This window comes from Leucoraja erinacea, chromosome 2 (assembly GCF_028641065.1).
Source record: "Leucoraja erinacea ecotype New England chromosome 2, Leri_hhj_1, whole genome shotgun sequence".
Classification (NCBI taxonomy): Eukaryota; Metazoa; Chordata; class Chondrichthyes; order Rajiformes; family Rajidae; genus Leucoraja; species Leucoraja erinaceus.
The window spans coordinates 115769152-115792337 of NC_073378.1; the positions used below are offsets into that span (position 1 = coordinate 115769152).

Here is a 23186-nt window from a genome sequence, read left to right on the forward strand (position 1 = left end):
CATTAACGGTCACACGGACAGAAGGGTTAGCAACCAAAGCATGAGAGTCTAGAAGCGAAAACACGCTGGCCTCCCCTTCGGAGGAACTGATATCAGAAAGGGTGAGATCATCAGGCAGGTGCTCTGAGACAGTACTATCAGCCTGAGCAAGGTTGACCGGCACTCTCCGAAAAGGGGGGGCTTGATTCCCGCGGGCTCGGCAGGCTGCAGAAAAATGATTTAGCTTTCTGCAGAAATTGCAGGTCTTCCCCAGGGCAGGGCACACGTTGAATTGATGGGTAGCAAAGTTGCAGTTGGGGCAGCGGCGGGCGACTCCTGACCTGGGTGGGGGTGGACCCTGTTGTCGCCGCGGGGCAACGTTTCTTGGGCGGCCGGTGGCAGAGGCTAAGTCGACATGAGTGTCCTCGGGTGGCAGGGTAGAGGCGACAGCTTCAGCCATGAGTGCAGCGTGTAGAGCCGCATCCAGAGAAAGTTCGGGCATTCTGAGAAGTTCTGCTCTCAGTTTGGTATCGCGGAGGCCGCATACAAGGATATCACGAGTCAGCTGCTCGGGGGTCAGGGCATCAAGGCGGCAGCGCCGAGCCAGGTGCCTCAACGCGGCGATGTAGTTAGTGACGGACTCGTCAGCGCTCTGCCGACGGCCAAACATTTTGAAACGCTCCAAAATAGAGTTGGTGGGAACATCACACAGGGCAGTGAACTTAGCAATGAGATATACCGGATCGAGGGCACTCTCACCAGCAGCATACACAAACGACTCGGACCGTTCCAGGGCGTCGGGACCGGCCAAGTTGAGGAGCAGAGATGCACGCGTCTCAGCGGCGGCAGCAGGGTGGGCGATGGTCACATAATGCTGAAAATCACGTCGGAAGACATCCCATCGATGGGCAATGTCCCCATCAAATACAAGCGGGTCGGGCTTGCGGCACGAGTTTGCCATGGCACGAGGGAAGGAAACAGGATAAGGGTACTGGGGTATAAACTAAAAGAAAACCGGCAAACAGGAGGCGCAGGGTCTCACAGCTGAGACACCATGTAAAGAAGTCTCAACAACACATTGTCTTAACTGTAGCTTTTATTAACTGTTCACATAATTGCTATACTAGCTGTACGTGGTCTGTCACTGGAGCTAGAGAGAGAGACCCCAGGGAGGGAACATGCAATTATACACCTAATAAGGGGAGTGGTTAAGGGTGGTGAGGTCACTATGTTAAAGGCACATGCACTAGCTATCTACACAGACCATCACACAAACAAGCCTCCCTTCCATTGACTCTATCCACACTTCACACTGCCAGTAAAATCAAGGGCAAGCCTCACCCCGGTCACTCCATCTTCTACCTTCTCCCATTAGGCAAGAGGTATAGAGGTTTGAAAACAAATACTTCCAGATTCAGGAATAGGCTCTTCCCAGCTGTTATCAGGCAATTGAACAGTCTTCAAAAATGTGGTCCTGACCTCCCATCTACCTCATTGGAGACCTTTATACTATCTTTAATCAGACTTTATTGGAACTCGATGTTATATCTTGCACTAAAAAATGTGTACATTATGGACAGCTTGATTGCATTCAAGTATAGTCTTTTCTTTGATTGGATAGCATGCAAACAAAACCTTTTCACTGTACCTCGGTACATGTGACAATAATAAACTAAACGGACTCACTGGAGAGTGTGCAGAGAAGAATCATCATGATGTTGCCTGGATTGCAGGATTTTAGTTCTGTACATTAGATTGCAGCATGATATCCAACTTCTGATTCAAGATACATTTATTTGTCACATGTGCCAGTTGGCACAGTAAAATGTGATCACCATACAGCCACACAATACAAAAATAAAGACCACAACACACGATAGAGCTCATCATAAAACATCCCCACACAGCAGAATCAAAACGTTTCCCACTGTGAGGGAAGGCACCAAAGTCAGTCATCTTCCTCAACGTTCCTGATGTTCACCCGTGATCAGCACTTTGATCACAATAATCATGCAGCTCGTCCAGTTGAAACTTAGATCAATGCTAACCCGTCAGGATTTTCATGGGAGACGCAGCAATGAGAACCACTACTCGGAATTTTCAAGAGTAAGGGCAGCACAGTGGCGCACCAGTAGATTTGCTGCCTTATAGCACCAGAGTCCTGGTTTCAATCCTGACTATGGGTCTGTTTCTGTGCAGTTTGTACATTCTCCCTGTGACCGTGTGGTTTTGCTCAGGGTGTTCCTGTTTCCTCCCACACTCCAAAGACGTACAGGTTTGTAGGTTAATTGGTTTCAATAAATTGTCACGTGTACCAAATTACAGTGAAAAGCTTTGTTTTGCATGCTATCCAATCAGATCAGTTATATTACTAAAAGTCTGATCTTGACCACTTCCTGTAGTTCTGTATATTGATTTTAGAAAATAAACACTGTCACTTACGGCTGTGAGTTGTGGCCATCTTACTCAGGGTCCCCCTCTGCTGTGCAGGACAAGAGGATTTTTCCCATCAATGAAAAATAAAAGAGTTACTAATGTTTAAAAAATGTTGAGATTCTCTCTCCTGAAGGCCATGACCCTTCCAGAGGGACTATAAAACCCAGAAGTGTTGAGTGCCTCAGTCATTCTCTGCAAGATGGGGGAGTGAGAGGGTCACGTCTCTCAGTCATAGCTGTGAATAACAGTGAACACATGTCCACTCAACTGTGAGTGTGGTTTTACTGACCTTGAGTGCCCTTAATGTGGTTTGAAAATGAAAATGTGGTTGGTTTGAAATAACGCAAAGCAAATGGTGGTTGGTGGTGGTTGGTTTGAAAGAAAGCAATGCAAATGGTGGTTGGTTTGAAATAAAGTACAGCAAATGGTTGTTGGTGGTAGTGGGTTCGAAATGTAGGACTGTAAATGGTTGTTGGTGGTAGTTGGTTCGAAATAAAGCACTGCAAATGGTTGTTGGTGGTGATTGGTTCAAAACTGCAAATGATTAAAAATCTAAACTTGACAACTTCCTGTTTGCACTGTATATTGATTTTAGATAAAACGCTACCACTTACGGCTGTGATTTTTGGCCATCTTACTCAGTCCCCCTCCACTCATCAGGTGCAGAGGATTCTTCCCATCAATGAAAAATAACAGTGTTATTAGTGTTGAGAATCTCCATAGTAGGAAATAGTAGGAAACTGCATTTGAATTTGGTGGCCTTGCACCCTGCTAGAAATGAAATTTCAAGGAATAGCCGTGAATCAACTGCCACCCCAAGAATCCATTTGGCCCACAATGTCCATACTAGCCCTCTGGAAACCACTCCTTTCAGCCCACAACACCCATACCAGCGCTCCAGAAAGCCCCCCCTCCCCCCCCTCCACTGGCCACCAATATTGGAATTGGCAGAGAGGTGGAACATTGCATTGGGGGACCCTCCCGTGTGAACATGAGACCCAATTGGTCCCACTTAGTCTAGTTATACATAAATCCAATCAAGTCAAACTCAAATACAATCGATAGAGCAATGGGGAAGATACAAATTGCGGAATATAGTTCTCAACATTGTAGCACACCAGTTCCGTTGACAAAGTCCAATGTCCACCATGGAGTAGAGGTGAATTGGCGCAGACTCGGTAGACCGAAGGGCCTATTTCCATGCCGTATCTCTAATATAGGAAGCTCTGGGGGTAAATACAATTCAGGCACAAGACTATTGGCTCAACTTGGCCAATCTCAGAGCAGAACCTTTGACATTTCTAGCTTAAATGCTGCTGAAGTATCCATTGCTAATGTCATAAACCTCTTAACAGATTGCACACTCTGACAACAGTGGAGGGCAAACAGAAACTATGCCTGTTTTCAACACAAGCCTCCTCTTCCTGACAAATCAAGAATCTTGTGGCTCAAATTATTTTTAAAGCCATTTTTATTCAACTCGTTCAATTTTGTGTAATAAATTTCACAAGTTAGAAATACAAAACAACAAAATCTGCATAAAATCCAGAATTTTAAAACATCCATAATTTATTACCCAACAGCCCATTTTATATATCTTCATAATAAACAAGTTAGAGCTACATTTTCATAAACGGGCTCATCCCACAGTCGGTATCATAGTTAAAAACAGCTTATTAAAAATAATTGTTTGCTATTTGAACTGGCTAAAATAATCTACAGTGGGAAAAACAAGCCAGCACAGTGAATACAACATAACAAAATATGTTCTTGAAATAACACATCGTACAAAGATGCAATTTTCTTATTCCTGTCCCGCCTGAATCTGTCGATTCCATTGAAGACTTTCCAGGGTGAACAGCGGTGTCACTGTTTGCAGGAAAGGACAACCATACGTCCCAACTCCTCAGTAGTTCCTTTCAACACCAAATTGGTAGTTTGATGTGGCGTTTCACACGTACCATTACTTCAGGTGAATTTATATGTGAGATGGTTAAGAAAAATAGCACAGCACAAGGGATTCCCTAATCTGATCCTGTTGTACTGCATTTGCACAACAAAACTCATTTTCCTTGCATATCTCTATATTGCAGAAAGCTAACAGCAAAATATGAAGTAGCAGCCAAGGAAAAAGCTTGTAAATTTACATCAGTAATATTTGCAACCATGGGGTGTAGTTATGATCTTTAATTATTGTTATATGTACTAGCAGTCTCTTAATCTTGAGTTGACAAGGCCTGGTAAGAATTCAGTACAAAAGGTAACTAGCTTTTTTATTGATAAAGTACATTTGGTGATGGAAGCACTAAGTACACTGGGCAACTGCAAATTCTGATAACATACATTGGTTAACTGAAAACATCAATAACTTATCAGCTAAATAGACCGTCTTAACAAATTAAATAAGGCAACATGACCCAAGTAACAGCAGGTGATAAGACCTTGCATTAATCAAGTGAGCTAGGTGACGGCAGCCATTATTCATAGAGTACCTGGGTAATAAGACTCATCATTTGCTTACGTTGTTTCCCGCAGACAGTCCATAACATTTCTGCCAATCTAAGTACCATGAGGTTTAGGTTGTCAAGATTGTTGCAGAAATCCATTCCATCATTCGACTTTGTTGAAATGCTAGACTGGCAATTATTTGGGCCAATGTTGGGTTGGCCAAGTTCATCCTTCCGCTTCTCTCCTCAGTTACTCTTTTGCTCTTAATATATTTGCAGATTTGTTTAGGATTCTCCTTTACCTTATCTGCCACCTCATGTCCCCCTTTTTGCCCTCCTAATTTCCCTCTTAAGTGAACTCCTATATCCCTTATAATCAAGGGATTTATTTATACATGTTTTTATAAATGTCATTGTTCCACTTTGGGACATCTATCTATATATCTATAAAACTCTGGGGCTATCCGTCCGGCTGCCGTCCGGATCCCTTTCTGCATTTTGATTCGTGCCCGATACTCGCAGATGTCCAATCGGAATGGCCGATGCTCGCAGATGTCCAATCGGAATGGATCCATTTGCATGTACGGCTGCCGGTTGCATTTCTTCCTTTGATTCATTGCCACGCCCAATCCAGACGCTCAATCTCCGAGATCTTTTCCATTTCGGTAGAGATTTCGCTTTTCTTTCTAAGTATCCACTCCTCATTACATTTTGTCGTGTTGAAGTACACGTTTTTAATCAAATCCTTCTACCCCCACCCCCAAGTATTTCAAAAATAAACTGGCTTCTACATTTACATGTCAGCTTCCAACACACTTCGAAACAAAGTTGCAAGACAAGAACACTCTGAACTTTTCACTGCTGCAGCAGGTAGGGGAGGTGCCATTGGATTTTTTAAAAATCCACTGCTGAGGGTTTCAGGGTGGAATCTTACTTTTGAGAACGGCTTCAGTTCCTTGGAGGAGACGGGTGCATGGTGGAATATTGGGTTGGGGGATCACACCATTGGGGGAGCAGACCCAACGGGTCTGCACTTGGTCTAGTACAACAATAAAACACTCGATTCTTACCATATGCATGTTCCTGTCTAATGCCTTGAAATTTTGCCTTGCTCCAGTTTACAATTTTATCTTGTGGACCAGTCTCATTTTTTTACATAGCTATTAAGAAACAAAAAGTATTATAGTCACTGGTTCCAAAGTGCTTCCCACGGTGACTTACTAATTTATTAACAATATTACAATAATGGAGGATGCTAATTATAGAAAACAGATAGATACCAATGTATCCATCAAACACAGAACTAGTCATCCATTAGATCGCAAAACCATTCAACATTATGCCTAATGGACAGTGGTCAGTACTGGATATCCAAGGTAAGCATTATCTGGACAATGAACAGTGCATTGAACTAAGCCTAGTTCATTCGCTCGTGTCAGACGACGTATAGCTCGCTGTTGGCTTCTGTCGTCGTCCAACATGTTGACAGAATTGGTCACCCGATGCGTCACAGCGTGCACCGTGTCATTGTTTCCGGGGATCGCCACGAGGAGGCTTCTGTCATGATCCCCACTGAGCCTAGTAACATTCGAATTGATTCTAAAGATGGATTAGACTGACCTTGATCGGCAACTGGTAATGATTGATATTTGAAAGGTCGGTACAGCCAATGGTGAAAAGCAACAGTAGTGAAACTACGTTAGTAAAATAATCTGCTGAAAAAGATGTGATTGCTGAGGATGCAAAAGAGATTTACCAGGATATAGTGTAATGTTGCCAAGCCTGGATTATTAAAACAAACTCAATAGACTGGGGTTATTTTCTTTGGCAAAATGGATGGTGAGGAAAGACACTTGCGGCATAAAAATTTATGAGGCACCTACACTGAAGAACTTATTTCTCGTAACCAAGTCAAAAACCATAGTCCATAGATTTAAAGGGACTGGTGAAAGGATTAAAGGATTAGTGGGGCCAGGAAATCACTGCCTGAGATGGAAACCATTGACACAGTTTAAAAAAAGTATCTGTATTTTAACATAGTTAAAAAAAGTATTCCAGATTCAGGAACAGTTTCTTCCCAACTGTTATCGGGCAACTGAATCATCCTCTCACCAACTTGAGTGGTCCTGTCCTCCCATTTACCCCATTGGAGACCTTCGAACTATCTTTAATCAGACTTTACTAGATTCTTATCTAGCACTAAACATTAGATCCCTTATCCTGTATCTGTAGACTGGACAGCTTGATTGTAATCATGGAGAATCTTTTAGCTGACTGGATAGCACACACCAAAAAAAGCTTATCAGTACCTCAGTACACATAGCAATAATAAACTAAACTAAAGAATGTTTACTTGAACAGCTGTGTAGGGCAGAACCAGCGAAGGGAGGTGGAGTTCGGTTGGAGAACTCTTTTTCAACACAAGGCTTTTCGCAACATTGTAACTTCTCACTCATTCTATGAAGGTGTCAGCGAGGCCTTTAAAAGTCTGTGTGAATTTGTGTAAAACATATAAAGCACATTGAGGACTTGAAATTTCTGCATACAAAGGATATGACTCGTAGTCCAATGTTTGTGTGAGGACACCCGTCAAAATGAACTCTGCATTGTGAACATCTGGAAACGTCAAGAGGAAAAAAAGCAGTTTAAAAATATGGTTAAAAACTAAAATTATACTTATTATACGCAGGTAACTCAGAAGTATGGTTACCTAGGCTTCGCACAAAATATTCTCGACACAAGTGAAGATCGTTTTCGCATGAGATCAAGATTATCTCAGACAAGCTCTAATGGAATAAAAGTGGGAAAATCATGTGAGCATGTAAAAGAATGAGCTGATTTATAATAACTTAGACCCCTGCTAATGTTACTGCATCTCAATTCCATCAACCAATATTTCACTTAACACACCTTTCGTTTTTCTAGACACAAAATGTTGGAGTAACTCAGTGGGACATGCAGCATCTCAGGAGAGAAGGAATGGATGATGTTTAGGATTGGACCCTTCTTCAGACTGGGTATTTGCTCGAAATGTCACACATTCCTTCTCTCCAGAGATGCTGCATGTCCCGCTGAGTTACTCCAGCATTTTGTGTCTATCATCGGAGTAAACTAGCATCTGCAGTTCCTTCCTACACCTTTTCCTTTTCTTTGTTTAAATAGATGCCATTCGTATACGAGACATTTCTGCATTTCAAGCGCCCAGTGCCAAATCTTGAGTGAGTATTCCTGTGTGTAAATACATTAAGGTAAAAGTATTAAAAGGCTTCCCTTTCCCTCTCCGATTCAGGAAATCATTGACCCCTCTCCAGGTGAGTGCCCGTTCAAGGCCAATTTGCATCTGTTTTGCTCCACAGACTTTCACTGACTGGCAGTAAGGTCTAAATGATGAACCTCATTTCACATAGGAGGTAGGTTTTAACTCTGGACAAAAAGGAACAGAATAATCGCTCACAATATCGCCCATTCACCTTTAACAGCGAGGGGAGAGGAAAATGATTTACTAACAATGTGAAAGTATTCACTTTCAATCAGTACTGCTTTTGTGACACTGACAAAAGATCAGCAGTCAAGGTAACCAGTGGAAATAGCCAGTGATTATTTTTGTAAGCAAGGTTCTTCTTATCTTGACACGTATTACAATAGAAAAAGGTTTCAAACATGAAATGACTGGTGACTAACCTTATTCTGTTTATGCTCCATGATCTTGCGATATGAAGGTTGCTTGGTTAACAGTTTCCCACCTGCACACTCTATGATGGCTTTCATTGTTGTAAGACTGGGGCAAATTCCAGGAGTGATGTAGAAATACTTTCCCTATGAGGGTGGATAAAACTGAACTCAAGAAGAACTCTCAACAATACATCCTAGTCCAAGCCATCAAGTACAATAGGCGTCAGGTGACAGAAAGCATCGCGACAACAATGCCGCATCTAAACACCTAATGTTGTAAATAATGCAAATATGCAACATGTAAATATCGAAATGAATTAAATTGTGCCCCTTAGTTTCCAGAAGCAAAGTCGGATTGTAATAACCAACCTGATCTCCCGGTGGCTCAGCACTTCAACTCCCCCTCCCATTCCGAATCCGACCTTTCTGTTTTGGGTCCGCTCCATGGCCAGAGTGAGGACCACTGTAAATTGGAGGAGCAGCACCTCGTATTTCGCTTGGGCAGTTTGTACCCCAGCAGTATGAACAGTAACTTCTCTAGTTTCAAGCAGTCCCCTTCTCAGCTCTCCCTCAGCCCCCTGGCTCCACCTCTTCCTTTCTTCCTCCTGCCACCCCTCCCCCCCCCCTCACATCAGTCTGAAAAAGGGTTTCAACCCAAAACGTTGCCTATTTTCTTCGCTCTATAGATGCTGACTCACCCGCTGAGTTTCTCCAGCATTTTTGTCTACCTTTATCATAAACTCTAAATACTGTTTCTCTTAGCTTTCCTTTTAGCGATAAAACAAAATTGTCCACCATTAGCTTCAACCACCAGGGCCGCCAGGGCGATGGCTGCCCTGCCGGCAGTCTGTTCGTCTTTTCACTCTTCTTATTATTTTTAGTTTGTTAAAAGCTTTTGTTTTAATGTTCTTCGGTTTGTTTTATGTGGGGGGTGGGGGGAGGGGCTCGGGGGAAACTTTCCTTCCCGGAGATGGGATTGATTTTCGGATCACATTCTCCGGGCTCTGCAGCCTACCATCGATGGAGCTGGAAGCCTCCTCGGACTGTTGTGAGCCCCACCGCGGGGCGTGGACTTAACATCGGAGCTGATCCCTTGCCTGGGATCGCTCCCACCGCGACCACCACGGAACCAACACCAAGGGCTCGCAGTCTCGGGTGAGGCCGAATCGGGAGCTCCAACGTAGCGGAAGTTTCGACCAGCCCCGACGTGAGGTTCGTTCGCCCGGCGCGGGGGAGCTAAAAACCCCCCCTGATGCGGGAGCTTGACCGTCTCGACTCTTCAGAGGTGCTACCTGACCCGCTGAGTTACAACAACTTTGTGTGTCTATGTTCCAAATATATACACACGTTCAACAAATCTAACCACCACTCTCTCTCATGTTGAAGTGACACAAGGAAAATCATGGCCTGACTGCTATCCAAAATATAGGGAAATGTAATTCACACCTACAAAATGCAGGGAATAAAATAAATCTTACCCTGAACAAGGGGGCACCCTGTGCTCTTTTAAGTGACTCCTCTAAGCTAAAACAGAAGAGGACCTCTGCTTCTGCATCTCTCAATACAAAGTTCTGCTCATCTGCAATGAAATCAAAAACAAGAGCCATTAGGAAGAATGCAGCTAAATGATTTACATATTAATATAAACACATATTAAAAATGGTACAACCAAGGAGCGTGAATTATGTAATCTTAATCCAAACACCTTTCACAAGAACACATCATGTGTTGATTTTTAAACACAACAGAGGGATCATGGGGTGCATGAACATAGCAAAAGTGGCAACACAAGTAGATAGAGTATTAAAGAAGGCATAAGGCATGTTTGTCTTGAATGGTCAGGGCATTGAATACGAGTCAGAAAGTCCCTGTTAGACCTTTATAAATCTTTGGATAGGTTGTATTTGGTATAATATGTGCAGTTCTGACTGCTGCAATATTGGATGCATGTGGAAGCTTTGGAAAGGGTGCAGAAGAGGTGCAGGACGATGGCTTGGACAAACTTGGATAGTTCTCTCTGGAGCGGAGGCGGAGAAGATACCTGATAGAAATGTATTTAATTATGAGAGGTATAGATAGGGTGAAACAGTCAAGTCTTATCCCAGGGCTAGAAATACTAAACACTAGAGGGCGTAGCTTTAAGGTTAAAGCGGGTAAGATTGAAGGAAATGTGCAGAGCAAGTTTGTTTTGTTACAGAGCAGTTGGCACCTGGAACACAATGCCTGGAGGGTGATGAAAGCAGACGAAGATTGACATTAAGAGCCATTTAGACAATCACATACATTTGTAAGGAATTTGAGAGATATAGTTTGTGACAAGGCATGGGCTTGATTTGGCTTTGTGGTCGGCACAGACATCAGAATCCGAAGGGCCTATTCTTATGCTGAATTGCTCGATATTCCAAGACCCTGGCACACAAGTTTTAGGGAACCATAGTATATCATTCCTGCGGTAACACCATGGAACTCAGAGGCAATTACACAGATGGAGTGGGAGGAAAAATAAAGAAACTAATGGGGTGACAAGATGATTGGAAAGAATGAACAGAAGTACATTTGTTTGGAGAGAGAGAGATAGTGGAAATATAGCAATGTTATCACGGAATATGTTTCACATTAAAAACAGTGCTGGTGTAACTCAGCAGGTCAAGCAGCATCTCTGGAAGATATGGATAGGTGACATTTTGGATCGGGAACACGTCTTCAGACTAATTGAAGAAGGGGAAGAAGGAAAAAGCTGGAAAAGAAGTGAAAGGCAAGTGAAAGGTGAATACAGACGAGGGAAGGTTTGACTTGCAGGTGGGTGGAGAAATGCCAGAGATTAAAAGATGACAAAAGACTGTAGGATAACGCGAGAAGAGGAATGAAATGTGAAGCCTGAGGAATGGATTTGGGCAGAAGACAACGGGTAGCAAGCGGAAAAGGGGGACGGACTAGTGGGAGAAATGTCTGTCAGATGCGCGACTCGCTGAGGCACAGGGAAGAGAGAGGGGGAAAAGAGATGGAGGTTAGGAAGTTACCCAAATATAGATAATTCAATATATATCCTGTTGGGTTATAAGCTACCCAAATGTAATATGAGGTGCTTGTGGCCTCACTCTAGCGCAATGAAGGAGGCCCAGGAGAGAAAGGTCAGCGTGGGAATGGGAAGGAGAGTTAAAATGGTTAGCATCCAGCAGACCTTGGTGGATCGAGTGCAGTATTTGGTGAAATAGTCACCTAGTCTACGCTTGCCCTCACCGACGTAATGGAGGCCACATCAGATGCACCAAATTCAGTGGATGAGGTTAGAGGAGGTGGATGTGAATCGCAGTCTCACTTGGCTGGGGTCCCTGAATGGATGTGATGGAGGGTGTGTAGGGATAGGTGTTACATCACTTGTGGTTTCAGAGGAAAGTACCTGCAGAAGGAGTGGTTTAGGTAAGGATGAGTGAACCAAGGAGTTGCGGAGGGATTGGTCTCTATGGTAAACGGTGGAGATGGGAAGACTGATAATGGGATCATGGGTGGAGGAAATATTGGAGAATAATGTGTCAGATGCGGAAGCTGGTAGGATGAAAGGCAAGGACCAGAGGTACTCTATTTGGGGGGAGGGGTAGCGAGCGCGGAACTCCAAAACAGAGGAGGCACGGGTGAAGGAGGAAACCATGTTTATTAAGAAAGAGGACATCTCGGATGTCCTCGAATAGAAAGCCTTATCTTGGAAGCAGATGCAGTGAAGACAGAGAAATTGAAATTGGGAAATGGTGTCTTTGGGAGGAGGTGTAGTCCAGATACTGTGGGAGTCAATGGGATTATAGTAGACAGCAGTCGATAGTCTGTCTCCTGAGATGGAGACACGGATTGAGAAAGGTGAGAGAGGTGTCGGAGATGGTCCATGTGAATTTGAATCCAGGCAGGATGTTGATGGTAAAGTTAATTAAATCAAAAGGTTCTACATGGTGCAGTTGCTAAATCTAAGGTTCAATTAACTCCAGAAGAAAACATTTAAAAACAATTACAAGTACCTGTCAGTGCTATTCTTTAACCACCTAAAAAAAGTTTAAGCTTCATTTTAAATGCACAAATTTTAAAAAATGACAGAGAATGCATATGTTAGGGAGCTACTTTGTAAAATAAATCTTACTGCTTTCTTAGTCGTGTTTTGTACCTGACTTTAGACGGTCACCAATTACAATGCCCTCCATAATGTTTGAGACAAAGACCCATCATTTATTTATTTGCCACTGTAATCCACAATTTGAGATATGTAATAGAAAAAAAATCACATGTGCACATCAGATTTTATTAAAGGGTATTTTTATACATTTAGTTTTGGTTACAAATTACAGCTGTGTTTATACATAGTCCCCCCCATTTCAGGGCAACATAATGTTTGGGACACATGGCTTCACAGGAGTTTGTAATTGATCAGATGTGTTTAATTGCCTCCTTAATGCAGGTATAAGAGAGCTCTTGCACGTCTTTAGAATGCTGGAGGTAACTGGAGCACCCAGGGAGAACAAACAAACTCCAGACAGCACCCGTGGTCAAGATTCAACACAGTTCTCTGGCGCAGTGAGGCAGCAATTCTACCGCTGCGCCAATATGCCACTATTGTCAGGGAAGCCGAGGCAAATAACTGTAGCACATTTTTGTAGGTGGTACACATTGTGACTAGTCGGAGTAAAGGATGGAAGCCAATCAAAGGGACCGTTTTCTCCTGGACTAGCAGGGTTGTTATATTCACATTTATCCAAGCATATGATGAGCCTTTGCAGGTAAGTACCATCCAGTTCATCTATTAACAACAGAACACTGTTGATTAACATACCAGAACAATGGAGGGCCCGGCTTATTAAGAATTCTTTGCAGTATTATGCTTCGAAGAAATACAATTTTCCCTTCACACTAAGGAAGGAACAAAGATAAACAGTTATGGTTGCAAGTTTGGACAGTATTTAGGTTTTAGTTTTAGACATTCAGAGTGTGGAAAAGGCCCTTCGGCCCACCAATCACCAGTACACACGTTATATCCTACACACTAGGAACATTTTACAAAGGCCAATTAACCTACAAACGTGCACGTCTTTAGAATGTTGAAGGTAACTGGAGCACCCAGGGAGAACAAACAAACTCCAGACAGCACCTGTGGTCAAGATTCAACACAGTTCTCTGGCGCAGTGAGGCAGCAATTCTACCGCTGCACCAATATGCCACTATTGTCAGGGTAGCCGAGGCAAATAACTGTAGCACATTTTTGTAGGTGGTACACATTGTGACTAGTCGGAGTAAAGGATGGAATCCAATCAAAGGGACCGTTTTCTCCTGGACTAGCAGGGTTGTTATATTCACATTTATCCAAGCATATGATGAGCCTTTGCAGGTAAGTACCATCCAGTTCATCTATTAACAACAGATTAACATACCAGAACAATGTTGATTAACATACCAGAACAATGGAGGGCCCGGCTTGGGGGGGACGGCCGTGAAGAACAATGGGGACCCGACGTGGGGGACAGTGGGAGGACAACGGGAGACCCGGTGTGGGGGAGCACTCCAGTTTTAGAATCCTCTGCCCAGGGGATAAGCCTGCGTTGGTTTGTTTGTTTGTTCATTCGTTCCTGTTAAGGCGCTGTGCCAGCCAACAGTCGCTTGTCTTTTTCTTTTCACTTTTAATTTAATTTTAATTTCAAGTTTTCTTGTACCTATGGTGTTGTGACTGTTGGCAGACCAATTTCCCTCCAGGGATGGATAAAGTTCTATCGTATCGTCTCAAATCAGAAGATAAATGCAATATTAAGCATTGGCACATCTGTTTTTTGACTGAACATATAGACACAGCATGATACAGTGCCAACACAGGTCCTTCAGCCACAGATCCTTTAGGTAGCACAGAATATAAACCACCCATTTACACTCATTGCGTTTTCTTCTCCTCACATTGAAGATTTTACTCTCTGGGCAGACTTCACGTTGAGCTGCATGCGTGCATAATCTTTAGTGTTTTCTCAACTCTGGAGGGACAGCTGGGTAGCCCAATTGGAAAGATCTGTAATCTGCATCAACCTCTAGATGACCGACTTACCTATGAATTTCTGACTTTTAAAACTCTCCTCCAGCCAGTCAGGTGTGATTATGTGGTTCACAGTAGAGATGGCAGTCAGGAATTTGACTGTACGAGTCACCTTATTGGCAACCAGATGAGTGCATTTCTGGGCAGATTCTGCAATCTCACCACCAAGAACATAGAGTTTCTGAGAAGGAAGAAAAGAATCCCCTTAATTATGAACAAAATGCACCAGATGATTTTCCAATTTCACTTCTGGAAAACTGGATTGTTTGCCTCTGATTAAGAACTGCTCGTGTGTCCATGACTTCTACAGATGCTGCCTGACTCGCTGTTACTCTCGCACTTTGTATTACTCAAGATTCTAGCACTTGCAGTTCCATGTGTCTTCAATTCTTATAACTTCGGTCTCGGAATTTAGGAAACTAGTACTCGTGCATAAAATTGACATTACAATTGCTTTCATTCAAGCGTGTCCGTAACCTTTTCTTCAGCTCTTACTGTAACCCTCCCTTTCCTTTTTATCACCCAGAAACATGAGGAATAGAAATAGCATGTGACGTAATCACTTAAGTCTGTTCTGGGGCACATTAAAATACTGAAACACAACCGTATCAAGAAAGAGGCAATGCTAGATATATTGGGGCACATCAGGATGGATTAATCCTCAGAATCTGGTTCATTCCATCTGTGGATGCTAAAGGAGGCAAGGGAGGAGATTGCTGGGGTTCTAATGGAAATGCTTGCAGCTTTGTTAGCCATAGGAGAGATACAAGAAGACTAAAAGATAGCCAATGTTGTCACCTAGTTTCAAAAATGGAAGTGATGTTAAGAATGGAAACTACAAGCCACGTGGTTGGTAAAAGATTGATAAAGATTCTGATGGAGAGGATATATATTCATTTGGAAAGGCAAAGACTGATTAAGAATAGTCAGCATGGTTCCATGCATGGACAATCATGTTACATAAATTGACTGAGTTTACAATTATCTGTGAAAATAAATTTCTCATCTCTCTTAAATAACAAAGTTTTATCCTGATGCAAAGCTCATGTATTCTCCCTCCCCAAGATAAAGGAACTGCTTCTTGCTACCTATTCTGTCAATCTATCTCAAGACCTTGCTCGCTCATTGGAAAAACCTCTCATTATTCTAAACTCCAGAAACTTTAGGCCAATCTGTATTTCTTTTCCAAGTGGAAAACCCCTCTATTGAAGTTTCACCACAGTGACTATAATACAAATATAGTCTCCCATGTACATATACAGACCATAAGATAAGAAAACTCTGTACAATTACTCTAAAGGCTACTTCTACACTTGTACACTTCAATCTCTTGCATGCAAGATAACAAACCATTTGCTTTCCTCATTTTCTGAGCAAAGACAAAAGGCCGAAAGATTGATTACCTTGATGTACAGCTGAACCTGTGCAGGTTCAAATCCTGTAAATAGCACAGCTGGGGTGGATTCTGGAGGGAGTTTCTTCAACGGGGGTGGCAAATCCTCAATCCTGGTTAAACAGATAACTTAGTCAAAAGCCACAATGATATCAATGAGAAAATAAACAAATCCATCCATCTCTCCAGCCAAGGTTAAAACACAAAATGCGCTTTAAACCAAAGATACACACAAAAAGCTGAAGTCACTCAGGCGGGTGAGGCAGCATATCTGAAGAAAAGGAATAGGTGACGTTTCAGATCAAAACTCTTCTTCAGAACACATGGATTTGTCAGGCCCTCCTTTTCTCCACCTTTCCAAATGCACAGAAAGACACTAAAGTACCACTGCATGCAGAAATTATTGGACCATACAGGACTGGAAGGTTTGTGTTATAAACAGAGGCTGAATAGACTGGGACTTTTTCCGCCCTGGAGCATAGGTGGCCGAGGTGTGAATTCAGAGGTAAAAGGAGGCAGAGGGTGGTGGTGGCTTTAGACTTTAGAGGTACAGCGTGGAAACAGGCCTTTCAGCCAACCGAGTTCACATCGACCAGCCATCAACTCATACGCTAAAACTATCCTAGGGACAATTTACAATTTTACCAAAGCCAATTAACCTACAAACCTGTACATCTTTGGGAAACCAGGGCACCCGGAGGAAGCCCATACGGTCACAGGGAGAACATACAAACTCCATACAGACAGCACCCGTAATCAGGATCTAACCCGGTTCTCTGGCACTGTAAAGCAGCAACTCTACTGCTGGAATGAACCTTTTTAATTGGAAGTCTGGGGCTTATAGTATACCACAGGAATCAGTATTGGGAACCTTATTTGTGAGATATATTAATAACTTAGATGTGTATAAGTAAAGAATGATTTGTATGTTTCAACATTACACTAAAAATTGGTGACATTATGGCTAGCGATGAAGGTTGGCCAAGTCTACTGCAGGAGATAGATCAGATGGAAAGTTGGGCACAATGCTGACAGATGGAATATGCCCAACTAGTGTGAGGTATAGCTTTTTGGAAATAGGGAAAGTACATATGAAACAAAAGGAACAGCACAAAAAAATGTGGATGCTAGAAGACTCGAGGGTTCAAGCTCAGTTCCCAGAAGGGGACAAGACAGATGGAAAGGGTGCTGAAGAAAAGCATATGGCATGCTTGCCTTCATAGGACAGGGCACAGAATATAAAAGTTGGACATTATGTGCCGATTTTATAAAATACTGGTTACGCTACCAGTATTACGTGCAATTCCGGTAAAAACAGAAGAAGGGAATGAGTGCATATGAGAATCACCAGGATATTGCCTGGATTTAACATGATGGTATAGATGCAAGATGAGTGGAATGAGACAAAGGAAATTGAAGAAAAACATTTTTTTTTCAAACACACAGTGAATGGTTAATATCTGGAACTCTTTGCTGGGGAGGAGGTGAGATCAGTTCACAACATTTAAGAAGCAGTTAGGAAGGCACTTCAATAGGCAAGGCATCGAAAGATATGGACCCAATATGAACAAATGGAATTGGTATAGCTGGGCAAAAAGATCTGCATGCACGTGGTGGGCCAAAGGGCCCATTTCTGTGCTGCACATTTATACAACTACGAGGTCATTTATATTACATTAATAAACAGCCATTCAATAACCTGTGTCCTTAAGGTGGGCTGTGGTTTACCACTTGAAAAGGTATGAGCACAATTAAGCAAGTTTGACCTCATTTGCACAGTGCAAGGTCCAAAATTCTCAGCTGGTGATTATTTAGACGTTGATGCCTGTGTTTTTAAAATATTGGCTTATTTTCCCCCAAAATTATCTTATCCAATAGGAAGATGTAACACATCTAGAATTCAGCAAAGAAATAAAATATTTTATTCTCTTACCTTGCTCTTTTCACAGGTGGAATGTTACATTCGTTATGCTTCTGTTTAGACTGAATTCGTACACTCTGCAAGATAAAGCAACACCATAGACAACCAAAAATCTTCAGAATATTTATAAACCAATTACAGCACAGAGACAGGTCAATTGGCCATCATGACAATCCTGGTGCATTTACTCCACATCAGTTATTCCTACAAAATTACTCCAGCACTTTTTTGTAAACCAATCTCTGCAGTCTTTTTAGACTTTAAAGATACAACGTGGAAACAGGCCTTTCGACGCCGAGTCCATACCGACCAGCGATCGCCCCACACATTAGCACTATCCTACCCACGCGGGACAATTTACAATTTGCAGATAGACACAAAATGCTGGTGTAACTCAGTGGGACAGGCAACATCTATGGAGTCGAGACGCTTCTTCAGACAATTTGCAGAAGTCCCTAGTGTTTTTAAAGATATCTGCACCATTTATTAGGCATGGCCTCTAAAATATTGCTCCATTCTTTTCACATGCTTATAAGCTTTGTGATGTACGTCAATGCTAGGTGCGTTAATTGCTCTGTGTGCTAGCAAGTTCAATGTTCATACCACTCTGAATAGAGGTTTTGATCAAATTTTTCACATATTTATTAGTGACGTCTTCAACTTATAGTCCCTGGTATTTTTCCAACCTACAGAAAACGTAATCTCCAAGGCTACCCAATGAACTTTCTCAGGTCAAATCTCCCCTTTTTAAAAATGTTACTAGGAATTATACGCAACTTCAAATCAATTAATAATTCAATTGAATTCAGTTTAGTTGGAATACTCTACAGCCAAGTTAAGGCACTCTAGTCTTAATAACTCAATACAATTTTTCTATTAAATTCTCCTTCCGCTGCATTCTGAAAGAACTCAGTGGCATTACAAAGTCTTTACAGATATTTTGTTTATAGAGTCACAGAGCTGTACACCATGGAAACAGGCATTTTGACACATACCGACCAAGTTGCCTAACAGAGATAGTACTGCATGATTGTGCCTGGTCCATATTGCTCCAAACCCTTCCTCTCTGTCTACCTGTACAAGAGTATTTTAATTGTTGTAACTGTACCTGCCTCTCCCCAAGATAGACACAAAATGCTGGAGTAACTCAGTGGGTCAGACAGCATCTCTGGAGGTAAAGGATGAGTAACGTTTAGGGTCGGGACCCTTCTTCAGATTGAAAGTGGAGGGGAGAGAACTGGAAGTAAGAAAATGCCAGAAGAAAGCAGGCTGGCAACAGAGGACCAATGAAGGGTGGAGCCTTTGTTGGCAGATGTGGAAGAAGTGATCACGAAGGGATACAAGAATTCAACGAGTGGAACTAGTAAGACATCTAGGGTGGGGCAGGGGGGGGAAATGCAGGGGTTATTTGAAATTAGAGTAATCAACGTTCATACCGCTGGGTAGTTTGCTGCCCAAGCGAAATATGAATTTGTGTGGGGCCTCACTCTGACAGTGGAGGATGCCCAGGACAGAAAGATCAGGATGGGAATGGGATTTCAAATGTTTCGCAACGCGGAGATCGTGTGGGCCAAGGCGAACACCTCCTCCAATGCTCATTCAAATGGAGCTTTTAAATCTTTCCCCACTCACCTTCAATCTAAACCCTCTAGGTTTAGACTCCCCTTTCCTGGAGAGACCATGGCTATTTACCTTATTAATGCCTTCTTGATTTTGTAAGTTCTAGAAGTCATCCCTCAGCCTCCAACGGTCCAGGGAAACAAGTTCTGGGCTATTCAGCCTCTTTTCACAACTCAAATTCTCCAGCCCCAGTAACATCCTTGGGAATATTTTTTTGCCCCTTTCCAGTTCAATGACATCCTTCCCTAGTTGGGCGAGCCGAACTAATATACAGTACTCTCAATGTGACCCAATCAACGTATTGTACAGCTGTAACATGTCGTCAGACTCCTGTACTCGACACCCTGATCAAGTGTGGGAAATACCTTCTTCACCATCTCGTCTACCTGAGTCACCACAAATCATCACAACACTTAATTTTGTCTTCACATAACCACTCAGAAGTCTGCTTCCCACACTCATTAACATAAAGGTGATGTTTGAATTAATAACTTGCCTGATTTGAACTAAAATAAAACGATTGTGTGGGTCAAGTGTATTGAAACTTGCATTCATTGTTAAAATATTAAGAGAATATTAATAGTTTTCACAACAAACAGGAAGCCCCCCAGACTATCAACAGTAGTATTATGCAAGTACAATGCATCATCATGAGACATTGCTTGTACTTTGCTTGGGTCCCGAAGCCTAATTTCAATGCTTTGTTGGCCAAAATAGTCATGCACTTGACAAGGTCTATGTTTTCAGGTTCTTTGGCTGAGAGCAAGGGACCTGAATAAACGCAAGGCCAATTAAAAGTGAAATGTAGAAAGAAAATTCTGTTGACATTGTTTCGAAGTGAGATGTGCCAGCTTGACGTGATCAAGAACAAAAGCAATTGGAAATGACTAGCTTTTATCCTCAACTCTTTAATCTTGCCCACGAATGGCAGACATCACTGGAAATGAATGGCAAATACCATGCCCTCAGGTGGTGTTGGAAGTGGGCTGCCTTCAGGAAATGCCTTCATCTATGTAATGGATGTTTTCTTTTTGTTATTTGTATGTACGTCTTTGGAGTGTGGAAGGGAACCGGAGATCCTGGAGAAAACCCACGCAGGTCATGGGGAGAATGTAGTCAGGATCGAACCTGGGTCTCTGACACTGTAAGGCAGCAACTCGTGCCACCCATATGTGAGGTTCTGTCAGAGTAATCTGACAGTGCATTTTGTAGATGGCACACAACCCAGCCCTTGCGTGCCAGTGGATGAGGGAATAAAAGTTTAATATGGTTGCTGGGTGTCAATCAAGTATGCTGCTTTATTCTGGATAGTGTTAAGCTTCTTTACAGTTGCTGACATTGCACTTCAGGTGGCAAGTGGCAGGTTGCACTTCAGGTGGCAAGTGCCATTGTGCACCTGACCAGGGTCTGGTAGTTGGTTGATCGATCTTGGGCAGGAAGCAAGTCATAGCATCACAAGATGCCAAGCCTCTGACCTGCTTCTACAGCCGTGGTATTTATGTGGCTGGCCCAGATGATCAATGGTGCCTTCTCCAAAATACTGACCGTGGGAGAATTAATGAAGGCAATGCCACGAAAGACTGGTGGGCTGACTCTATCTCAATGGAATTTGTCATTACCCGTTACTTCTGCAGCACAAATGTTTGTCTTTTATTAATCCATGTCTGAGTGAAATCTAGATCTTGCTTCATGCAGGCATGAGTCGCTTCAGTTGTTGGGGAGCTATGAAATGGAATTGAATATTAAACAATCAACGAACAAGTCAGTTTTGATCCTGCGATGGAAAGATTATTGATGATGTAAGTGAAGATGGTTGTGCTGAGGAAAAAGACCAAACCAGAGCCACCTATAGACAACTAAATAGAGGGCAAGGTGAGACAAAAAAAAGCACATATTAAACATCAAGACTTTCTATTGATCTTCCAGGTTTTCTGCATTCTCAAGTCTAAGTGTGAAATTAAAAGAAAGATAAGGAAATAAAAACTATACATAAAATGAGAGGTCCAAATATGAAACTATGTGTAGAGACAAAGGTAAAACCGGTATGGTGGCAGAGAATGCGAGCCAGGTTCTTAATAACTTGTGCCTTAATAAGAGGGACGACGGTGATGTGGAGAGAATCGACGCAAAATAGTGGAGAGAATACATACCAAGGTAGGAAACATCAAGGGATTGAGATGAATTCAAATCGGATCAGATCGTAAAACATCATGGAATATATCCCGCTGTTAAAAGCAGCAAGCAAGGGGAACTCAGAGGCATTGACCTGTATTTTTGCAACATTATCTGGTTACAGGAGGGATGCTAGAGTATTGCTGATGTTGTTCCATTGTTTAAAATGTAATTACAGGGCAGATAGTTTATCTTCGCTGGTGACAAATTATTGCAATAGGTTGTCAGGGGCAGCATAAACCTTCATTGAGATTCATTAAAGAAAGTCAGCATGGATTTGTTAAAGAGAGGTCATCTCAAATTAAGTTGAGTTACTATTTGCGGAGGCAACAAAGAGGGGTATGAAAGCAGTGTATCTGATGGTTTATGTCATTGATTTCAGTTGTTTACATGTAATGTTAAATGTATTTTTATTGTTTGCAGCAAGGACAAAATCTTTAGACTGCAGGAGGTTATGGATGGGCTGTTCCGTTGGAAAGAAAAGTAGCAAATAGAATTCAATCCAAAAATGCGAGCAATACATTGGGGAACTGCAACAAAGCTGGAGAACACACATCTAATGGGAGTATAGCGAAAGGAATGAAGGAACGGTCATACAATCTTAAACGTACAATAGCTATAGGTGCTTAAAAAGGCTCAAGATATTTTTTAACATTGAAGCATAGGATAGAACAGGGATGCAAGGCACCAGCTTGTTTTCAGTTTTTGTCTGGGCAGGACATCAAAGAATATATGCAACTGCATTGGAGTGTGTGAAGTGGAGATTTACCAGGATATATCCAGAAGTGGAACATTTTAGCTATGATCAAAGATTGGATTGGCTGTTTTTGTTAGCTTTGGAAGAAAGGTGTGTGAAGTGAGAAGTAATTGAAGCATATGAAATTATGTAGATGTTAGATATTTTTTCAAACAGGTTACAGATAGAAATGGTTAAACTTGTTACAGGGGGGAGTGCAGTGAAAATCCACCTGGTTGGCTCCTTGTAAAGGTTGGACTATTATATAAGACAGTAGGTTCAGTGTCTATTGTTCACAATTTATAATGTAAAATGATCCAATTGATACAGCAAATTCTTAGATGTGGCAGATACAGAGAGGATGTTTCACCTGGGTGAAGAGTTAGTTTCAAAATAAGAGATTGGACATTAAGGTTTGAAATGAGGTGGTAGATTTTTAGAATTCTGTACTCTGGAAGGCTATCAAGGGTCAGTCACTGACTACATTCAAAACAGATATTATAAAAATGAAGGTCTATGGCAGGGATCGCCAATCTAATGCCCACGGGCCAGATTCGGCCCGTAACCCGAAATCATACGGCTCACAGGCGTATTTTTTTTCAATTTGTTTTTGCGACCTGGGAACTGTAGCCAGTCCCGGGAACGCGAGCTGATCTTGGAACTGGAGCTAGTCCTGGGAGCTAGCTGATCTGGGAACTGTAGCCAGTCCCGGGAACGCGAGCTGAACGCGAGCTGATCTGGGAACTGTTGCCAGT

At 42.4% G+C, this 23186-nt stretch overlaps 1 protein-coding gene across 1 annotated transcript in view; it reads right to left on the reverse strand.

The window, feature by feature from the left end:
- Positions 1–3868: 3868 nt before the first annotated feature.
- paxip1 (PAX interacting (with transcription-activation domain) protein 1) overlaps positions 3869–23186 on the reverse strand; it is a 113694-nt gene continuing 94376 nt past the window's right edge. The window contains 8 exon segments of the mRNA XM_055664246.1: positions 3869–4395; positions 7414–7478; positions 7573–7648; positions 8544–8678; positions 10013–10113; positions 14602–14770; positions 15993–16095; positions 17916–17980. Coding sequence (XP_055520221.1) covers positions 4384–4395; positions 7414–7478; positions 7573–7648; positions 8544–8678; positions 10013–10113; positions 14602–14770; positions 15993–16095; positions 17916–17980 — 726 coding nt within the window. The 3' untranslated portion in view covers positions 3869–4383.